This window comes from Hypomesus transpacificus, chromosome 1 (genome assembly GCF_021917145.1).
Source record: "Hypomesus transpacificus isolate Combined female chromosome 1, fHypTra1, whole genome shotgun sequence".
Classification (NCBI taxonomy): domain Eukaryota; kingdom Metazoa; phylum Chordata; class Actinopteri; order Osmeriformes; family Osmeridae; genus Hypomesus; species Hypomesus transpacificus.
This window is the reverse complement of record NC_061060.1, coordinates 6,290,022-6,311,039: the sequence shown is the minus strand read 5'-3', so window position 1 is coordinate 6,311,039 and position 21,018 is coordinate 6,290,022. Positions and strand designations below refer to the sequence as shown.

Genomic DNA, 21,018 nt, shown 5'->3' with positions numbered 1-21,018 from the left:
TTGGCAGTCCCAAAAGGCTGCATTTAGCAGTTTACATCCTGAATAAATTATTCAAAGTAACAATACTTTTGGACCTTCCCAGATTATATTTCACTCAACGCGAACACTTCTGTACAGTAATAGCGCTTTCTGTTTAAAGCACACTTATTTGACAAGAGTCACAGAGCCCAGAGACGTTTAAACCCTACAAATGTTAATGAGTACGCCTTATTTGGAAGTGAAAGGTTGATTTATTCAAAACACGCCTATTTTGGTCGAAACGGATCCAATCAATAAAGACTTTCCCTTTCCAGAAAGTTCTCGCGAGATGAGTCCTTCAACATTGTACGTGGCGACGAACCAGCCACTAGCTGCATAGTACCCATAAATATTATTTTTGTGAACAACAGTTCAGAACTGGTACGATTTAAAACGTAACCAGGTAGCTGTTTGTTGCTGGTGTCCTTGGTTACATATGAATATTAATTTGTATGTCTCAAGGGCAAGGTTGTCCTGTTCCGACAGATCAATCGCTGCAAGTTCGCGAGTCACAACATATTTGCTCGTGGTCGAGCTAGCTACAGCTCGTATCGAATAACAAGTTTAGTGGCTTGTTTATCAATATGGCAAATCTGGAGACATCTACTGAATTTGCCAATTCTCTGACCAGCGTGAACCTTCCGCCACCACGGACACGAATCTTCAAGATCATCGTGATTGGGGACTCTGGTGTGGGCAAGACATGCCTCACCTACCGATTCTGTGCAGGCAAATTCCCAGAGAAAACCGAGGCCACGATCGGGGTGGACTTCAGGGAGAAAGTTATCGAGATTGACGGCGAAAAAATAAAGGTAAGCGAATGAGAAGTGTCAAACCATTGGAATAAGAAACAGGAGTTATTTTACATGGGTTCTTACAACGATGCACAGTATAAGGCCAACCAACCTTCAAGATAAGGGTATCTTGTAAGGGTCCTTTATCTAAAGGGCAGTGGCTGCAAAATAAGATGCACTGTGTTCTGGCTGCCCTCTGCAGAATCATAAACACATTACAGGACATATGAGCAGCTCTCATACCCGTTGAACAAAATAAGTGATTCATCTGAGTGTGTGTATGTCGATCTTCCTTCCTGTCTTCTGCAGGTCCAGCTGTGGGATACAGCCGGACAGGAACGTTTCAGGAAGTCTATGGTACAGCACTACTATCGAAACGTCCACGCGGTGGTCTTCGTCTACGACATGACCAGCGCCGCCAGCTTCCGCAGCCTCCCGGCTTGGATCGAGGAGTGCAAGCAGCATGCTCTGGGACAGGAAGTGCCCAGGATCCTGGTGGGAAACAAATGCGACCTCCAGGACTCCATCCAGGTGGGCACGGACCTGGCGCAGCAGTTTGCCGATACTCACTCTATGCCCCTGTTTGAGACGTCTGCCAAGAACCCAACGGCTGGCGTGGACGGATCCATCAACCAGCGAGGAAACAGCGACCATGTGGAGGCCATCTTCATGACAGTGGCGCACAAGCTCAAGTCCCAGAAACCTCTCATTCTGAGCCAGCCCCCCGGCAGTGTCGGGGGACACACAGTGACCCTAGGTAGGGGGGGTGGCCAGAGTGATGAGAAGGGTGGCTGGGGCTGCGGCTGCTGAGTGAGAAAAAGAGAAAAGGGACAGGAAGTAAGAAAGGGAGAATGAGGGATATAGGAAATTGAAGAATCAGAGGTGATTGTGAGGAAAGCACAATTTCCACACTGCCTGTTATCTTGCCTTTCAACTCAACAATCAAAAAGCGCTTTTTTTTTATCATATCTTTTCTGAAATATTTGAAAACATACTATTTGAAAAGACACTGTTTGAAGGGAATTATAACTTGTCAGGGTCTATCATCCATATTGATAAAAAAATACTTTTATCAATTGTGTGTGAACCCAGTGAACATTTGAAGGGATAACACACATACCTCTATCCTAGTCAGGCCCTAGCCATAGAAATCAGTCAGGCACTTCCAAATATAAAATACATTCATAGGTATAATGGAAAAACACAATTAGTCACCCTCTGCTTTGTTGTAAGTAGATTTCTTTCTTGGCCAGTGAGTAAGATGTGTGGGCAGGGAAAGTATTCTGCTTTAGCTCTAGAACAAGTTCAACAAGTTAAGGATTTCTTTCACTATGTAACAATCTGAAGCATGTCTAAAATACAATCTAATACAGTAAAACAATATATATATATACAAAAAGAAACATACTTTAACTCTACTCTTACAGTACTTAACTATAGCCTACAGTTACACATCCACCATAACCCTTGCTATATTCAAACCCAGTTTTGTGGTGTTACCCTAAGGTCTTTTACATATTTTTATTTAATCGCTGTTACTTTATTTCTGTATTTGGACCTCAGCAGGTTCTGTGGCCCATTTATGAAACATTTTTATTTTGATATTGTCCATTGATAAAAGATTTTCAGGTGTGTATGGTATGGAAAGAATGTTGATAAACCCCAAAATGATTCAGAGCTTGGCACAGTGTGTTATGATTTGGCCAACTGACCATGTAAACTGTCTATCATCTTTTCCCAAGGTAAAGACAATGGATTTGACTCCTTATTTTGAATGAAAGCCAACATGTGTCATTGCCTATGACATATTAATTGGTTAGTTGACTAAGGAGGAGTTGCATAAAAATCAAATGATGCTCTGTTGAAGTTTGCTGTGCCGTGTCTTAGCTGGTCTGATCACACAGCTTCCTGGTAGTGGTCAGTTGTATTAGCGTCTTTGTCTAAATGAGCAGTGTACTATCTTCATGGCCAGCATAGGACTCCATTTACACCGTGGTCCAGATTTAGTTTTTTCTGAAACAGGTAACTTACATCATTTACATTGTGCCATAAACCATGCTCTTTCCTTGTGTGAAAACAAGTTTGGCCTGATACTGTAGCAATATTTTACAATTGAGCTGACAAAAAAAAAGCCTCCTCACAAAAGTCAGATAAGGTTTTATAGACATAGATACATTTGACCCAAAGGCTTGTTAAACGCAGATAGCCCTGAAAAGTATGACGTTGAGACATTTTATAGGGATCTAGTGGAAGTCCTATGTTGGTGGTTTAATATTCAGTTTTGTTATGGTTCTTATTTCCATTTTTCCAGTCCAACTTGGGTCCAAACAACTACTGTTTTCTGTGTAATAACCATTTAGTGAATTTATGTACATATTCATGTACATTATCAGCCCCATATCCTATGTTCAAGTGTGTTTCACTAGCTACATTGATCAAGTGAAACAAGATAAGCAGCATACTCAGTCTGGTTGACTGGGTTAACAAATACACTGGCACTGAATATTACATCTGTTTTTAAATCAGGTCACTCATGCACTGACTGTACAGGAACAGTGAATCGAAGTGAATTTGCAATGGTTTCATGGAATTATATCAAATGTTGTGTAACCTTGCAATAAAGCCTCCCAAAACATATTTAGTGTCATTTATCAGATTTCTGTGCTGTTCTGTTTAATAATTCATAAATTTATATTTTGTTTTATTAAATATGGCACACAGTAGCACAGGTGGTTACAATACAAAAATGATAAATCTGCCAGGTTTAAACAGCTGACTGTATAAAATATAATACATGCATGAGCAGTAGCTCTGCTGTATTGGATCAAGTATAAAATGGCATTAATTTACACTGGGCTGGTTTCAAAGATCTGTACCTAGTCTCAGTATTTAACAAATAGGAAAATGATCTTTGTTCTCCAAAACATTCAGAATAGAATGTTGTAATTCAGGAAACTGGTTCGGAAATCCCAAAAGGGAAGCTTGGTTCCAGGTATACCAAAGACAACAGAATGAAAGATGGGCTGAAATTAGTTTGGCACAAATTATGTAGGGTCTGTCCTCTTAGCTCTAGGGAGACAGCAGAGAAGAATGAAATGCTGGTGGATATGCAAGATGCATGTGAGCTGTCTTCGAGTCCTTATACTGGACTCCTGTCCTCCATTAGCCTATAATAGCACCGCTGTGGGTTTGCCTACATCAACCAGAAGGCATCTGATCCATATCAGTGATCATAGAACTAAGGATGTAAAGAAAAAGTTAAATATGGCCTTAACAAAGTAAGGTCACACAGAGGCCAGGCCTCAGGTGAGCCTGCTGTATGCTGGGTGTTTGGATGGAACCTCTGCTTCCTCTGGGTCCGTGTCACTGAAGGTTGCTGGCGAGTTAAAGATCCGGTCGTCGCCCCCTGCTGGTAAGAAAGGGAAAACGGTTTTGGACATGTATTCCAGTCTCAAAACACAGGCTAAACATCTATCTGTACACAACAAACAGCAAAGTACACCAACAGGGTCTTCCCTGTCTAGAATAATAGTGGTAATATGCAGTCTCACCATCAAATCTTGACCCTCCTGTTGCCCAACAGCACCCAACACAGTCGGGCAGCTTACCTTGCCAGGTACACACAAGCTCCGTCTGAGGGTAGGGGTCACTCTGAGGGACCAGGGTCTCCTACAAAACACGGTGGCACATGGTTGAGAGGGGGGAAGGTTTCCAGGTTTCTTTTAGAGACAGGGGAGTGCTGTGGTTGTCTCCTCACCAGGCCTGTGATTCCATCATAGCAGCCACAGAGAGGCAGACTGCGGCAGCCCACGTAGGAGATGAGTGAGGAGAGGAAGAGGCTGACGACACAGGCTAGCAACATGGTGGCATTAGATCCCCTCACCATCCGACTCAGCACAACCTTCTGAGGGGAGACAGGAATATCTGTTGATGTCATTAGCGTCCTAATGTGGCATACTTGGTACTCACACTAAGACAACAACAATACAGGGTTTGGTTGAGTGTCATTAGACTGCTCGTTCTGAAAATGTTGTGTCCATTTCACGTTGCTGCTTGGTCATTATCAGTGTGGATGTGAGTTTGTTTTAGGTGGGGGGAGGGTGGCAGGGATTTACCACTTCAGGTATGTAGTGGTGGTGAAACACTTCTTCATCATCCTCGCCATAAGTCAGTGTCAAACTGGCATATGATATTACAATCACCACGGCAACACAGGAGAACACTGAGCAGATGATCATCACGTTCACCTTGGGGATCGTTGCAAGTAGAATACTTTAGATAGGAAGTGCCATTTTAAACAGTTAAGTACGCCTACATTAACACACAGGCTCTCTCTTACCAGTATTGGATTCTTCCTTTGAGAGGCAAATAGAGCTAGTACACCGGGAGATGCCATGATCTAAAGACAAGGGAGAGAGAACAGTGATGCATCATAAAACATATAGGCAAACATTGGGACATGTTTCATACAATAAAGTAATCCAATTATCCAAAGTTTTACACACCAATCCCGCCCATACTGGAGCTCTGGTCGTGCTGAGTGGTGTGTCTTTGCGGAAAACTGCGTCCATGACCCCGCACACTATACACAATGCCCCACATGCCACCTGAAGGATACCTAGAACCACGACGCTACGCTGGTTGAAGATAAAATACCTGTAGCGGTCCATCTGATCTACACAACACATAGAAACCACGCAAAGAGTAAACGTTAAAATACTAGTGTACATTTATGTTATGTTTAGGTACACCCATCGCATCTTTTGATAGGCTACGCCACCTTTTGTATTGTAGCCTACAATTAATGGGCACTCACACTAGGTTACTTCACTCAAGAACATAGATATATTTCATTTTGTATAATCTCATACTCACCGAAAAGTAGGATTAATTAACCTACTTTTCCCCACGCGCAGTAGTCGCTTTCTCCCTTCCGGGCAGTTTTCAGGTTGTTTAACAGGTGAACTCAAGGCAGTGCGTTACCCATTAACCTACACGCGCAGGTGCAGCTCGACAGCCGTGCAGAAGTTTAACCCTTATATGACCAACATGCTCAGTAGGCTCTCCGAAATAATTTTGTTAAATGTCCTATAAATATGAAATTTGCTACTACACTTTTTTTCGTAGTGAGATAATAAATGTAAAGATTTTTGACACAAATCTTTATTATGGTTACTTTTTAAGTAAAGACAGATTACTGTGGCAACTGAGTTCAAGTGGCACAAGAAAACACATTTTAATAGTTTTACTAGGGTGGGAATCCTTTTGCAAACTCAGTCATCAAGCTCTCAGACAAAAACACACACACTCGCAGTAAAGGATAGAAGTATACAGTAGTCTTTCTCCTTTTAGCTACAGCTGATATCAAAAGATGTATAAACCAAGACACCTACAAAACACTTATCATCTTATTTCCAACGGTTTGTATGAAACATTGACCAAGACCAGAGAGACAGACCCTTTGGAGCAGCCAGCAGTTCCTTGTACTACAATTACTCCTAAAAAAATCCTTAGGTGCATGGTGCCTTTCTCAGATTTTCATCATGTCTGTGGGCTGCTGTGGCATGGATTTTGTGGATCTCCAAGTCATCCACACATTGCAGTGTTTCATTCGAATGGTTTCTGTCCTCGGTGCACAAGACGAGTCTGATACAATGTACCCATATTGATTTTGTACAGCTTGTCCTGGAAAAACAAGAGTGTAAAAGTAGTGGGGTATACATTCTTGGTCAGACATTTCACTGAAAAGGAGCATCTTTACTATTGAAGGTTGGAATATACAGTGAGAACTTGGTTGTTAAGGTACAGGTTGTGCAGGTACACAGTTAAGAATGTTTTTGACCAACTATGGGATGCTTTGTAATTCAGTTCAAGGTACAGGCTTAACTATTTAAAGTCTCCAGCCTGTCCATGAAGGGCAGGTGAGGGAGGGTAGGTGATATTTCAGTGATATGAACAGTAAGGGGTATTGGGGGCACAGGGTAGGTAGGGTAGCAGGGTGTGTTCTATTCCCTCTCAGCTGCCAGTCTCTGCTGAAAGGCAAGTAGCTCTCGTTGGTACCAATCAGGGGCCTCCGGTCCACTCTCTCCCGACGGCTCATGGTCGTAACCGTAGGCCACCATGAGCTCTTCGTCTCGTTGCACTGCCCGCAACGTGCGGATACATTTTATAGACCCAAAACGAGGATGGACGTATCTAGAGAAACCAATCAACAAACACGTTGTAAGAACACAAAAGCTTGCTTTCCTGTCCATATAGTGAGTCATCAAGAAAAAGAGGAGGCATTTTATATTTGGTAGTCAGTGCCTGTACGTACGGGTCGTATTTGCAGTTAGGGGTAAAAGAGTGGTTGCCCTTGTGTCCCAATGAGGCGCAGTACATCTCCATCTTGTCAAATGGCTGGGGGACATCAATCACAGTGTCTTCGTCCAATGAGATGGTGTTCCCGTTCAGGGCCCAATCCCGGCTGTCCACCTAGACGGATAGCCGTGGGCAATGCCACATACAACAATAACAGTGAAAAACCTTGCTAAGACCTTGTATTGTTCTGACTAATGAACTGAGGTTTGTTAATTGGAGCAATGAGGAGACACCAGAAATGTGTCCTGCAGGCTAAAACAGAAAGCTGAAGAGGTGGTTAAAACACCTGGAGCTACAGCATATATTTAGCATTGACACAAAATACACAAGGGATTTTCCTTGTGCCTTCCTCAAACTTATCCACGTCCTAAAACATAAACAGACAGACAAAGACCTCTACCTCAGAATGTGTGATGCGCACTCCATTATAGAAGGCCATGACAGTATTTGGCTCAGCGTCCACCTTGGCAAACAGCCCGTCTCCTGCCCCCAACACCAGGGAGTCAGCCACATACACTCTGAACCAGAGAGGAAATGAGTTAACATGCTGCATCAGATCCACTGCCATTGACAGTTTATAGAAGTAGTTAAAGAGTAGAAATCTAAAGATTCCCTCATCATCCTTCCAATTAGATAATTACTTTAAAGTAATCTTGGTTTTGCTTTGTAGGGTCTATGTTAATGAAGAATAAGGCACAGGTTACTCATAAGCGGAGATTGTTATGTTATTGACTTGAGCAGTCCTTTGCTTATGGGTCCAGTTCTACATTAAGCTAATTTACAACCAGAAATGTTTCATGAACTTGGCTAGGAGCACATTTAATCAGTCAGGGTTAACTTGGCAGGGTTAGGAAACAAGCAACAGGGCAAACCTTTTGCTTTCGTAGGGGTCTGGCAGACAAGTATGGGTGGCGATACAGGTTGAGGTGGACTTGTCATAGGAGTACACAGGGCCTAGGAGAGGACATAGTTGGTCATTGCTCAACCAAAAATAAAGATGCATAAGAATCCCAACATATTTTAACTATGGTAAGGAAGGCATAATTACTCACTGTCAGGTACAACATCGAAGTGCGGTCGACCCGTCTCCACAGAGACCAAGGTGGCAAGTCGAGCCTCAATCAGCTCCCCCTCCACAAAGGTGCCATAAAGAGCTGTGCACCCGTCAGGATACACATACGCAACAGATTTACCTGTCATCTCTCCATCTTCGTTAACCTTCCCAAATAGGCAGCCTTGATCCTAAACACACACACACACACACACACAAAAGCATGTTCACACTTTCCTGATGTCCAACAGGCTCTGAGACTCACAAGTCATACAAGGTCACCAACCATACCAACTATTACATATCTACCATGTAACACCTTACTGGGGACCCACAGGGTAGTAAATCCAGCACTCTCCATAGCGGCTGTTGTCCTTGTACTGGCCCTTGAAGGTCAGACGACCCTCGGAGTCGTACTCCTGAGCCATCCCGTTCAGCTCCCCGTCAGTGTAGGTCCCGTGAAGGACACCCCCATCCTCATAGGTGTACACCCCCTGGCCCTGCAGGGCGTCCTCCACGTAATAGCCCTCCAGTGTGCTGAGGAGAGGAGGGGTGGGTAAGGGTCATCAAGAGAGAAAAGTCCAAAAGAAAGAGAGAATGCGTGTCTGTGTGTGAGATGTTGTATAGGCACGTGTGTGTGTGAGATGTTGTTTCGACAGAATTAAGTCACTTTGTCGTACCTCCCGTCGAAAAAAAAGAACTTTCCCTTCCCGTTCTTCTCTCCATGTACAAAGTGGCCTTCAAAGCGGTCACTGGACGAGTAGGTCACCGTGCAGAACCCATGAGGCTGGTCATCCTCGTCCAGAGGACCTGCATGTACATGTACGAGATGAATTGGTTAATTCCTACGCTTTAACAATCTGGCATAGCTGGCAATCACTCTTTTGCTATGTCAGTCAAAATAGTTAGCCGTTAGCCTGCTACTTTCTCTCTACATGAACTGGACGTTATTAAATAATCATTGCGCAGCAGAAAAGGTTACCGCGAAGTGATAAGAAAAACATGAGACAAAATATATAAAACATATAGACAAAAACTCAATCGTATTGTCTTTGAACGTATTGTAACACGTTCGTTATCAAAACATCATATATATATTATTCCAATTTGGCAAGCTTATGTGCACACGTGGTCATCAATGAGCACCTCACTAAAGCACGGAAGAAGACTGTCATTCAATGTTGGTTTACTTTCAAACCTAGAAAATGTTAAATCGAAGGAATACACCACCAGGTCTACGTGTCTTCTCTGCAGGCTTCGCTCTACTGTCATGAGGGTTTCCCCCAGAAATAAATTCCCTGGCGTCACTGCACAATGCTATAGACAGAGGGCCTACGTAGGCTATACGCTTAAAATAAGCCCACAAATACTGGAAAGTTGTCGGTCGAACAGATGAAAGTGTGTTGTTAAATATCTTCACAATAACATCGTTATTCGTTCGTATGTATTGGTATGGATTCTTACCCTCAACGACTTCTTCTCCATTTTCGTCATCGCTATCCATAGCCGTGCCGCCGTAAACTGACTGTCAAGCGTGGTACAAGGGTGAAATGTTGAACTCGGTCCACTGCCCTCCTTGATTACTTCCAGCCCAACCACTGCTAAATACTTAAAGGTGCCTACTGTAGACTAGTCTAATACAAATAGACATCCTTGTGAATGTGTTGTGTTAGTTGATTTCTCGGGGATTCTACAAACAAGAATACTGGCATTCAAGCCCTACCAGTATATAAATACTCATCACGCTTTTCTTAGAATCACAGTGAGGTACTGTCTTCGGAGACCATCAATATCAAATTTGATTCTTAGTTATTGCTAGCATTAGCCCTTTACAAGAATGTCAAAGGGCTTCTCTATGGACTACGCCCATAACGGCACCTAAACAAACGTAAATCCTCAAGGAAGACAATGAAGAACTCCAAGGATAATCCTTTCATTAACAAGGAAGGTTAAAACGTTGTTATTGTATTTAACCAGTGCAATAAATTGTGCCAATTTATTTCTAAACAGTAAATATAACAAGCTTGCATCACCCTCTAGCGGCCATGTGACGAGTATACACGAATGATGAAGCGCTGGACACCTTGACATCTTCTGTTAATCGCCTGTTTTTCACCCTCAGATTTAGCTATCCAGCCAAAGTTTAGTTCGTTTGTTTTCTACATTAAAGGGTATGTTCGTAACTTTCTATTCATTTGAAGTACCCGTTTACATTAATGTACGTGTCTTAAGGCTGTACACAGCTTGGGGACACAAGCTAACGTTGGCTAGGTTTGCTAGCAGCAGGCCTGTTTGTTATCAGGATTTAATTCGTCCCATCAGCTGATTATCTTTCTATTTTGCTAACGCCACTATTTACCTCATTGAAAATTCCAACTATTGTTGAATTTGGCGAGGTTAAAATGAGTGGCAACGTGTTTTAGTAATGTAGTGCTAGCTGCAGCTATCTAGATGGGAACTTTACTTAGTCTTTTTCATTTACTACAGTGTCCCCGTGAGTCGCAGCCCTGCATTCCAAAAAGGAAGACGAGTACTTCACCATGAGCTCCGACGGGGATGGTAAGTAAAACTCAGCAGCATAACATGCCTGCACAAACCGAGTGGCTTTGCCTGTGCTTTCAGAGACTCGTGTGTGTGTGTATGTGTGTGTACGTACGCACAGGTGACATGGAGAATCAGGCAGAGCTGGAGGAGAAGACGAGGCTCATAAACCAGGTGTTGGAGCTGCAACACACTCTTGAAGGTGAGCAAAGTAGTTATACACACGAACACACACCCACAGAGGCTCCTATTTTAACAGACTCAGCTGGGATGAGTTTGTATTATAAGTATGTAAGTAACTGTAAAGATTATTGCAACTTAATTGCAAATCTAGATCTGTCAGCGAGGGTGGATGCAGTAAAGGAGGAGAACCTGAAGCTGAAGTCGGAGAACCAGGTTCTGGGTCAGTACATCGAGAACCTGATGTCGGCTTCCAGCGTGTTTCAGACCACGGACACCAAGAGCAAACGAAAGTAAGGAACTCTGGAAGCCCCCGACGGCCACCCCTCCTGCTATGCTTCCCTCGCTCCTCAACCCACAGCTTCTCCACCCACTTCACCCCAGACCACTACCCTAACACCCACCTTCCAACCCCTTCTATGAACTACAACCGTCAAATCGAATGCCTTTAGCCCTCCTGACCACTTCTCACATCATGCTTTGGTTTACATTTTCAATTTTACGGTAAAGCTGCAATGTCAAATGTTTACGTTCGATTACTCATCGATTACCCTTTGTATTTATGTTACGGTACATACTTGCTATGGTTGCCATTGTTTCATGTTGTCTGTTACATGTTTATATTAATCATGAAGTCACTAAGTGAAAATATTCTCAGAAGGGAACAGTCTGAATACATTCTAAATGTAATGTTTATGTAATTGCCATTAGCTGTTTTTAGACAATGCTTTTAGATGTAGACTCTACAATGACTATGACCTTGCTCCACTGCCAAACATGTTTTTCATTTGAGTCAACCATTCCACGTGTCGATCTTAATCCAAACTCAAAATGGTTTCAAACGGGAGTCCAGCACAGAATGTATCCGCTGTAAATTGTGCAGTTGATACAAAAACTTAGACCAATGGTGGAGAAGGTTCATTGCACCTGTAAGGCTGTGGAAGTCACCTTAAACCTGAAGTGTTTATGCAGCATACACTTGTGAAATTCAAATAAGTTGCAGATTTCAAAAGAAAATTGTTTTAATAAAAAAAGTGTTTGCCTTTTTATGACCTGGTCTCCATGGTAACGCTCCCCTACCCTCATTCATCTTTCTAGTCCTCCCTGTCTAATGGTTTCCAATTTGTATTTGTTTACGTTTTTACAGAGTCACTAAAGGTGCCCGGAAGGACAAATGAGCAACAGCTTTTGCATTTTGATGTTCTTCATTCGACTTTGTGAGGACATTATGTATTAATAGTCAAATAGAAGCATGTCAACTGCTTACTCATGGCAAAATTCTAACACCCCCATTTGGTTAGCAAATTGATACCTGACTTCTGTTAATTTGTTCCAGATAAATGTAACTGGTTGGAAGGGGTATCAAAAGCCTAGTTATTCAGTTGACATGCACATTCCCTGAGCTACTGGTATGTGTTCCCATACCTTACTAGTTTTACTCATAACCAGATCTAGAAACAAATCCAGTGTACAGTCTCCAATTCAACAACAATTTAAAGAGTGCAGCTTCTGAATTGATGCAAACTGATCATTTATTGAGAAGTGGAGCACAAGGCTGCGATAAATTCCATAAAGTGGTTCCTTCCACTCTCTCCCTTTTCTTAGGGGAAAGGGAAATATCATAACTTTACCAAATGGGAAGCAGCCCTTGTGCCCAACAGTAGGTGTGTCAAGTTGAACTGTTTCCTGAGGAAATCATATACTTTATTAGGACTCCCTAAACAGAAACTTTTGTGTATTCTTGGAACAGTTCTGGACTGGTTTGGCCCTGAACTTCTGAGAACGGGTCAAGCTTCTGTGGCAGATGTCTTGTACTCTTGGCTGGCTAGTATGGCTTGGCTCAGCAATAGTCAAACACTTACTATTTCAGTATAAAGACATGGAATATGAAAGTGTTGTGAAACAATTAATGAGAATTGCATGTTTCAGTAAAATATATAAGAAATCACGATTTTAACTGGTCAGTTTTTGTAAAGGGAGTGTCACTTGTATATTTTATTTACATCACATTCAATAATGGTATAAGGTGGGACATCTTCACTGAAATGTAAAAAATATACTCCTAAATTACTCTTAACATCTCCTGGATCATGTTCAAGTATTAATATGACAGCTCTACAGTGCTTTGGCCAATGATACATATTCTTCATCCCTTTACCATGTTAAAAGTCTTTAGGGAGGCTGAGCCAAAGGTGCACTGGATAAGACGATCCAAGTTCAGGAAACTGCATACATGACTTTGTCCACCAGATGGTAGTTTTCAGCCAGTTGAGCACAGGGAAGGCAAGTGGAAGGCTCCCGTTTCTCCTCTCTTCTCTCCTCATCAAACTTTAATACATATCTGACAGAGTGGAACAAGCACTGAGCGTTAACCAAACCAATGTTGCTGTATCACCACACAATGTGCTTTCCATCAAGACCCTCTTTACATAAATGTTGTAAATGTTATTGCTTCTGTTATCTTGGCCATGTCTCCCTTGTAAAAGAGAACTAGCATCTCAATGGGACTTCCTAGTTAAAAGGTTGAATAAAAAATAAGTGGACACACACTCACACACTGAAACATGTTTGTGAGTTCCTTATTCAGGGCATCAGATACAGGAACTTCCCTCGCGCAGACTTTACCACACTATTTGCACGCACACACCTACACACACACACACACCAGTGGCAGCTGTTTGTCCTTCAAAGGGGTGAAGTTAATTTTCGGCCTACATGATAAACATTTTGCATTTATAGTTCACTGGCTAGTTCACCCCTACGACATTAGCCTAGCTTACTGTCTGAATGAAGGAATTAATGAATGAACGAACGATTTAACAAAACGATATTAAACTCGGAGTCCAGGCCAGCCCACTCTTCCATTCACCCCCAGAGACGCCGAGGGTCCGTGGGCGGGACATAATCTCAGCATTTATCCAATGAGCGCAGCAGGTTTCGAAGCACTGAAAAATCTGTTCAAAGCAGCCCCATTGAAGTCCATGGATGCTGGGCTTCAACAGGGAAATACACTGTGACGATTTCCTTCTCATACATTTCCGTAGCAAGTCGGTCGACCTGCTGAATGTGTCTGATTCACAATAGTACATATTTGACCATTCATTTTTTGACATTTTAGGGGAAGCCGAGCTTCCCTTGCAGTCTTAAAGAAACCGCCACTGACACACACCTGCACAAACGCACACACACACACCATACCTCGCTCAACAGGACCCAAACATCAGAGTCAGAGTGCACCATGAGGCGTATTGCAGAGAGTGACTGAATGGCCGTGTGAATGTTTCCTTCCGCCACCCCATCTGCAAAGGAACCTGACACACACACACACACACACACACAATGAAATCATGTGTAGAGAAGACATACAAGCTACTGCTGCCTCAAGCTCAGAAACTGGCCTCCTTTCTCCCTCACACTTTCTAACCCTACCCCCCCCCCCCCCCCCCCCCTCACCCTTCCTACTTCTTACCAATCTGTTTCTTAAACAGATGCACTGATGCTTAAGGTTGGACAAAATGGACACCGGATGTGAAAACATTAACTTGCTATTAACTCACGGTTACACCCAGTGTGCCCACCCACACACTGTAGTTGTACTTCTACATGAGTGCACATGACTGGTATCAGCCTAAAATCTTGTTATCTGTGTGTGCACCATGTGTGTTGTGTTTGTCACGGCAGAAAAGCAAGCTGAGACCGATAAGTAACAGAAGTGATATCACAGTTAGGTACCAATCACTATGAAGCCATCCTCCAATATTTGGTATCCATGAGACATGTCTCTCTTTAAACCCTGCGGAAGACACAAACATGATATAAGAACATTTCTGCACTTTCAGTGAACAGTTCACACACACAAACACACACACGACAAGATAGAAGATCACTTGTCCAAGATGGTGTTTCATGTCACTGTGTTCCCTATTCCCCAAGGTCTTTGACACCTGAGAGGGAGATTCAGCCACCAGGAGATAGCTATGTAACACTGCTGACACCAGCACACACACACCTGTCATGAAGACACACACAGTCACAGATACAGTCATACCTACATATAGTTTCGTTTCAAGTCTCACACAGTTAACAAATTACACATAGCCACAGCCACACCCCCACCCCCACACAGAGAGAGAGAGAGAGAGAGAGAGAGAGAGAGAGAGAGAGAGAGAGAGTATAGTGACCCATCAACCAAGGCTGACATGTTGATAGTGTGACCTCTGTTACTCACGTCACTAGGAAGGGCTTCCACAGTGGTGTTGTAAAACCTATCCCCATTGGTCTCCAGGTTTCCACTGCGGAATCGGTACCTGTAAGTGTGGGAACAGAGCACCTGTCAGCCAATCACTTTCTTTGCGAAAAAGAAAATAGAAAAACTATCAGCCAATTACTTCATGGGGCAATAATACTTATATTGGTATATTTTATGATGTTATCTCATCATATAGTTTATGCGCATATTTGTCTTTGTGTATATGGCCAATATTTCTGTTCTACTTAGCTGCACTAGGACTGCACTTGGACTAGTACAGCACACTGGACTAGTCCAAGTTCAAATAAAAGACTTGAACTTGGACTAGTCCAGTGTGCTTTATTGAAGGCTAGATGTCAGGTGAATACACTGCCACCAAAAGCATGATGGAAAACTTGATGTAAGTTTATTGAGTAGCAACCTCTCCTTTCTATCTAATCTATGTAGGCTAATGCCAGTCCCCATTGTTAACACGTCAACACACTCTCCTACACACACACACACACACACGTATAAACACTCACACACAGGAGCTAGAAACCAGCTCATATACTGAATGAGCTACTGCAAAATATTCCCCCAAAAATCTAGATACATGACAAGAGTGTGCATGTACTCCGTCTTTCTGTCTTTGTGTGCACCCACCCACACACACACACACACCCTACAATTATAATGCGTGTATGTGTGTGGCCCTTCCACTGACCCTCTGACTTTGAGGGGCTGGGTAAAGTGGATGAGGATGTAGTCCCCAGTGGTGGGGGAGAGCCCCCAGAAGAAGTCCTGCCCCCTGTAGGCCCTCTCCAGACTGTGCTGCTGGTAGTGCTTCAGACTGCTGCTCAGCTCTGCTGGAGGGTTGCTGTGGCCCACATACTGGGGCTGCTTCCCAAAGTCCTTATCCTGGGGAGAAGGGAGCAAACACTCAAATTCTCGCAGACACAAAAGACAGGTGTGTACATCCTTGTATGTCATGGTAAGAACCGGATCCACAGCTTACAAATATTTGAGTTGTAACACACTCTCCCCAGAATAAGTAAGTAAGTAAGGAAAAGGGTGTGGAATGAAAAAAAGAGGGAGTTACACAGAGGTTTATAGAGAGAGAAATAGAGAGAATTAGAGAATCTAGGTAGCATTAAAGAGTGAGCAAGAGCGTGTTCAAGAGAGAGTTGGAGTAAGAGAGAATGAGAGAGAACGACACAGAGAGAGAGGTCTGACCTTGAGATGTTGTAGTTTCCCGGGCAGAGAGGAGTGCAGGCCAACATGTTGGAAGAGAGACGGCGTAAATCTATGCTTGAGCACAGCCTTCTGCTGGTTACAGTCCTTCTGCACAGCACAACAAGACACAGCAGGTGTCAAAGCAGGAAGCAAACATTTTATGGTTTCCTTCCACCCATCCATTGTTTCGCCCATCCATCCATTCATTGTTTCGTCCATCCATCCATTCATTGTTTCGTCCATCCATTCATTGTTTCGTCCATCCATCCCATTTCAAAATTGGATGGGAATTAGATGTGCAAATTTGGAAGCTATAAGGACACCATGATTTTAATGTGATTGAATGTTAGCCTGACACAATATATACAGTACGAGCACAATCTTGTTGGTTTTTATTTGTATTTTATTTTATTGTGTGTGCTAATGTGTTGTTTATTTACATCAATGATATCTCACCGCATCCTTCTCAGGGTTACATGCCTTCACCCACAGTATGTGGTCTAACAGCCAGTCAATGGGCTTGTCTTTGTGGAACATCAGAAAGAACTCTGCTATCATTGGTAGTTCGCTGGTTCGAAACATCTTACCTGCGGGATCACACACATTTTAATGTACCACAAAAAATACATACGAACTGAGGTAAACGTGCAATGGTGAACATGTGTGTCATAGAGAGAGATACACAACGTGTGTATGTGATGAATAGAAAGAAAGATGTGTGTGTGTGAGTGCAGTGAGAGTGTAGTGTCTGAGTGTAGTGTAGCATGTGTGGATCCTGGATTACCTGCTGTACTACCGATTTGCACCGTTTTTATATCTCTTAGTTAAATGACATGTAAATGTATATGTAAACTGTGTGTGTGTTAAAGACAGAAGAGAGAAAGTGTGTGTGTGTGTGTGAGAGAAAGAAAAAGAAATAAAGAGGTGTGTGCTTCTTGTATGCATGATAAAGACCAGGGAGTGTGTGAGTGTGTGTGTGTGTTCTAACCAATGAAGCCCAGCTGAGAGAACTCTAGAAAGAGCCAGTCTTGATTGGCCCGCTGACTGGCACAATCCTTCATGGTCAGAGAGTATTTGGGCTTGGCCACGATGTCATCCTCTAACTGACAACACACAACACAGGATGTAGCAGTGATGTCAGGACATGCAGCTGAGCATACAGGAAGACAGTAAAGAACAGACAAATCAGACAGACAGGTCAGCAGGTGGGAAAGACAGGAAAGACAGGCAGACAATATAGACATAGAGCCAAACACCAAGAAGAAAACAGGCCCTACCTGTACGTAATAGGTCCCCTTATCCTGGGCATAGAGCATTAGGTAGCTGTAGTCCAAGTTCTGCTTTGTTCTCCATCTGAGGACATCCAAAAGACAAATGGCTGTAAGGTTTCTGACACATTGTACGTGACAAATGTGTGGAATTGTTTGCACTGCGCTGTGTGTGAGTGTGTGCGTGTGTGCGCATGCATGCTCCTCACTTGACCCTGTCCTTGGTGTCTCCAAAGGTTTCTCTGAGGCTGCTAAAGTTGGGGTAGAAGTACTGAGAAGGGGACACCACCTCCAAGAGTCCTGACTGCACATCCTTGGGAAAACTACAATACCCAGACAATACCAGAAACATACAATGTAACTACAGCTCACAGCTTAAAAAAATAAAAAAATAAAATTTAAAATACAGAGTGCTTACTTCTTCTCTATAGTTGCTGCAACACTTCTCACATACTCTATATCCGTCTGTCCAGAAGGATAAATAAGATATGGGATAAATATTGAGTAATGGGAATCATGAAGAGATGCTTCTTGGGCAAATCATTTAATTTAAAGTTAATCCTCAAGAAAAATACATCGGGGTGAATCAAATCCTGTCACTTCCCTCCAGAGGAACAGCTTTTACTTAGAAGCACAATGTAGGGAATGATTTCATGTATTGGTCTGTTTTTTAAACTGAAAATGTATATCCTGATACACAGAAATAGAGACAAGTATGAAAAATGACCTACTGTATATTATTACCATTCACTTTCAAAACTCTTGTGCGTGTTCACGAATGCATGTCTGCTTTCAGACTAAAACATGTATATAGATCAGAGTTGTTATCCTGGATTGTGCTCCGCTGGTCAAACAGGTTTATGAATTCCTTAGTCTCTGTCCCTCCCACTTTGACAAGTCGGGCAGTGCAACATCATTAGTCTCTGTCACCAGTGTATTGCATTTTAGTGTGTTTTACTAAGTAACTATCAACAGGACCCAACTAAATAGCAGTGTGTGTAGGTGGGTGGGTGGTGTGTTGTCTACAGGCTTCCCTGGTTACCTCAGCGACAAAGACAATGATCAACATGTCATTCCTTTCAGATGGCGTAAGGTCGTAGAGGAGAGAGTTGAGGGTGCTAACGAGGTAGGTCTGCTTCGCCCTCTTTACTGTAGGGATGCCCAGCACCAGTGACACTACACCCCCCCCCCCCCCCGACACACACAGAAACACACACAGTGGATAGAGAGAAAGGAGAGAGAAAGAAGAGAAAGAAAGGAAAAAAGGATAACGGTCAACAATGGGTTACTCGTCAATTAGAATATTTCAAAGGCAAAGTATAAGCCAGCAATTGCTAATAGAGTAATAATGAGTATAATTATCTATTTCCTGAAAGTCCACACTCATCTGACTCCTATTACAGGGGCCGTGCATGTCTGTCAATGCATTTTGCTGAGCTAATGACACAAAATGATGACGCTCATTCATCCATTCATCAGTTCATTCATCCATTCACCTCTCATGCGGCCCTGACCCAGCAACACATTGGGGGTGAGGCTGTCTGGATGGTCCCTGAGATGGGGCAGGTAGAGGTAAGGGTTGGGCAGCAGGGGTGAAAGGGCGCTCCATTTCTCCTTCTCTGGGCACCAAATCCAGGAACCGAACACAAAACAACACATAATTAAAAAGATCACAAACACCAAGACCAAAGTCCCTCTAAAGATGCCATAAAGAGCCTATCAGTTTCTTGCAGGCCAGCAATATGACAGGGGAATATGACAGGAAATGAAAGAAAGAGGGATTGAGAGAGAGAGAGAGAGACGGAGAGAGAGAGAGAAAGAGAGAGAGAGAAAACCAGGAAAAGGGCTGTTCCTTGTTTGTTCCAGTTGCATAGCAGAATTAATTAACCAGACATTAATCTTACGAAGCATTCTGAAGTAGGTGTGGTTACCTGTGATGTTTTGAGTCTTGTTGAGGTTCTTGAAATGGCCCAGAACTCGGCTCAGTTCTACAGACAACAGCTGGCCCTTGGACTCGGCCACCAGCAGACGCTCAAACAGAACCAGCATCCTAGGGTTGACAGCATCTACACACACGAGACAGATAAACTTAGCTAAAGCCTGTCATATCAGCCTGCTATTGGTTAATTTGAAACATTTTAAGAATTAGTGTTGATGACAGGTATGAAGTCTTGGGTTCCCCAGCTGTGGCCCTACATATTGTAAATGACACACTCACAACACGAATCATCACTAAATGAATTTCAAGCACAAAAAGATTATCTGGCCGGTCCCTTTGAGTCTGACCACAGATATTTCCATGACAACCCCACTAATGCCATGTTCTCCCACAGAGCAAGAGGCTAAGGTGGGTTGCTGGGAAACACATTTGAAGAAAGCAGGCAGCAGAGGAATTAATTGTGTGTACCTTTCCCAGACCAAAACATAATAGTGGGGAATACACTGTCTGTCCAACTGAAGTAGGCATATGCATAATGCTGTTGCCTACATGATAGATATTTATAAATCATCTAGGGGACCGTTTCAACTAATGGTGTCACTGTTGAAAGTAGTAGGTTTTTAACTATGACGGAAACTTAACGACGGCCAACTGTAACAACATTTGACAACCACAGATATTAGCTACACCTTGAACAGGTTTGACCTGTTGATTGAACAGGTCAAACCATCATACAGTAGGCTAAATTACAGGATTTCCTCGACCAAATGATGTAAGTGAGCATACATTATTAGTCTATAGACTATAAATGGTAAACTACAGTTAGCTAAGTAAGTGGAAAACTTCTGGATTTAGCCTGCTATTTTTCATCTCCGTCTCTACGGACAACCCTACGGGCCGAGTGCCCCAAGGTGCTCACCTACCTTCAACATACTTCATGCAGGCAAGAGTTCGCATATGTGCGGCAAAGTTCCTTACCCTTTTTTTCACGAACCGCTGTAAACCAGGTGAGGGACAGAAAACTTCCTAAAGCTAGAAGACATATAAGTTTGAAAAACTTGAGCCTCATCTCATTCTCAAACACGCGTTATCTGTAGAAAGCTACCCGCTGACTCTGTTTCCAAGAGAGCACGGTGTAGCCTAGGTGTGTCATACCACAGGTGGCTATCAGCTTCTTACGGTTACGACATGACAAGTTATCAGACGTGATTACTAGAACACAATAAAAAGGGCGTCAAATAACTTCCTCGTTTCTTTAAATGGCAGCCTATATGAATGCAGAGACAGTGTTCCTCGTGAGTGAAAAATGATGCGAGTGTACGACAGGTGCACGTTCGTCTGTTGCCAACTCTGTCTTTCGTTTAAACGTGAAACTGCGATAATTTCTGCAAAACAAATAGGAG

General features: G+C 42.9%; 5 protein-coding genes across 10 annotated transcripts; 2 read left to right on the top strand and 3 right to left on the bottom strand.

Annotated features, from left to right (window-relative positions):
- The first annotated feature begins 298 nt into the window (after positions 1-298).
- Positions 299-3,383, top strand: rab33ba (RAB33B, member RAS oncogene family a). Its single transcript, XM_047026582.1, has 2 exons — positions 299-830; positions 1,122-3,383. Exons 1-2 carry the CDS (start codon positions 603-605, stop codon positions 1,620-1,622), a joined length of 729 nt encoding a protein of 242 aa, XP_046882538.1. The 5' UTR covers positions 299-602; the 3' UTR covers positions 1,623-3,383.
- Positions 3,384-3,484: 101 nt separating this feature from the next.
- On the bottom strand, positions 3,485-5,799 carry zgc:113425 (uncharacterized protein LOC541425 homolog). 2 transcript variants are annotated; one of them, XM_047026681.1, is made up of 7 exons: positions 5,688-5,799; positions 5,318-5,487; positions 5,152-5,211; positions 4,928-5,059; positions 4,570-4,716; positions 4,421-4,481; positions 3,485-4,221 (listed from the first exon to the last, which is right to left on the bottom strand). In XM_047026681.1, the coding sequence occupies exons 2-7, from the start codon at positions 5,480-5,482 to the stop codon at positions 4,115-4,117; spliced, it is 672 nt and encodes a 223-aa protein (XP_046882637.1). In that variant the 5' UTR covers positions 5,483-5,487; positions 5,688-5,799; the 3' UTR covers positions 3,485-4,114. The 2 variants fall into 2 exon arrangements, with proteins under 2 accessions (XP_046882637.1, XP_046882669.1); XM_047026713.1 differs by having other exon boundaries at positions 3,485-4,218.
- Positions 5,800-5,959: 160 nt separating this feature from the next.
- Positions 5,960-10,035, bottom strand: setd7 (SET domain containing 7, histone lysine methyltransferase). 3 transcript variants are annotated; one of them, XM_047026352.1, is made up of 8 exons: positions 9,688-9,996; positions 8,904-9,033; positions 8,559-8,760; positions 8,225-8,414; positions 8,045-8,126; positions 7,573-7,690; positions 7,129-7,286; positions 5,960-7,007 (listed from the first exon to the last, which is right to left on the bottom strand). In XM_047026352.1, the coding sequence occupies exons 1-8, from the start codon at positions 9,725-9,727 to the stop codon at positions 6,818-6,820; spliced, it is 1,110 nt and encodes a 369-aa protein (XP_046882308.1). In that variant the 5' UTR covers positions 9,728-9,996; the 3' UTR covers positions 5,960-6,817. The 3 variants fall into 3 exon arrangements, 2 of the variants coding, with proteins under 2 accessions (XP_046882308.1, XP_046882416.1); XR_006956562.1 differs by lacking the exon at positions 5,960-7,007 and having other exon boundaries at positions 8,548-8,760; positions 9,688-10,035; XM_047026460.1 differs by lacking the exons at positions 5,960-7,007; positions 7,129-7,286; positions 7,573-7,690; positions 8,045-8,126 and having other exon boundaries at positions 8,382-8,414; positions 8,533-8,760; positions 9,688-10,024.
- A 229-nt stretch (positions 10,036-10,264) lies between these two features.
- On the top strand, positions 10,265-12,812 carry scocb (short coiled-coil protein b). Of its 2 annotated transcripts, XM_047026849.1 has the most exons (5): positions 10,273-10,394; positions 10,711-10,782; positions 10,886-10,966; positions 11,099-11,237; positions 12,092-12,812. In XM_047026849.1, the coding sequence occupies exons 2-5, from the start codon at positions 10,764-10,766 to the stop codon at positions 12,120-12,122; spliced, it is 270 nt and encodes an 89-aa protein (XP_046882805.1). In that variant the 5' UTR covers positions 10,273-10,394; positions 10,711-10,763; the 3' UTR covers positions 12,123-12,812. The 2 variants fall into 2 exon arrangements, with proteins under 2 accessions (XP_046882885.1, XP_046882805.1); XM_047026929.1 differs by lacking the exon at positions 12,092-12,812 and having other exon boundaries at positions 10,265-10,394; positions 11,099-12,002.
- A 93-nt stretch (positions 12,813-12,905) lies between these two features.
- Positions 12,906-20,902, bottom strand: zgc:154054 (Alpha-1,3-mannosyl-glycoprotein 4-beta-N-acetylglucosaminyltransferase B-like). 2 transcript variants are annotated; one of them, XM_047026237.1, is made up of 15 exons: positions 20,594-20,900; positions 19,608-19,742; positions 19,173-19,295; positions 18,719-18,852; positions 18,095-18,141; positions 17,886-17,999; positions 17,686-17,761; positions 17,397-17,511; positions 16,865-16,995; positions 16,409-16,516; positions 15,900-16,093; positions 15,173-15,251; positions 14,677-14,737; positions 14,143-14,255; positions 12,906-13,285 (listed from the first exon to the last, which is right to left on the bottom strand). In XM_047026237.1, the coding sequence occupies exons 1-15, from the start codon at positions 20,682-20,684 to the stop codon at positions 13,268-13,270; spliced, it is 1,539 nt and encodes a 512-aa protein (XP_046882193.1). In that variant the 5' UTR covers positions 20,685-20,900; the 3' UTR covers positions 12,906-13,267. The 2 variants fall into 2 exon arrangements, with proteins under 2 accessions (XP_046882193.1, XP_046882125.1); XM_047026169.1 differs by lacking the exon at positions 12,906-13,285 and having other exon boundaries at positions 13,906-14,255; positions 20,594-20,902.
- Positions 20,903-21,018: the final 116 nt, after the last annotated feature.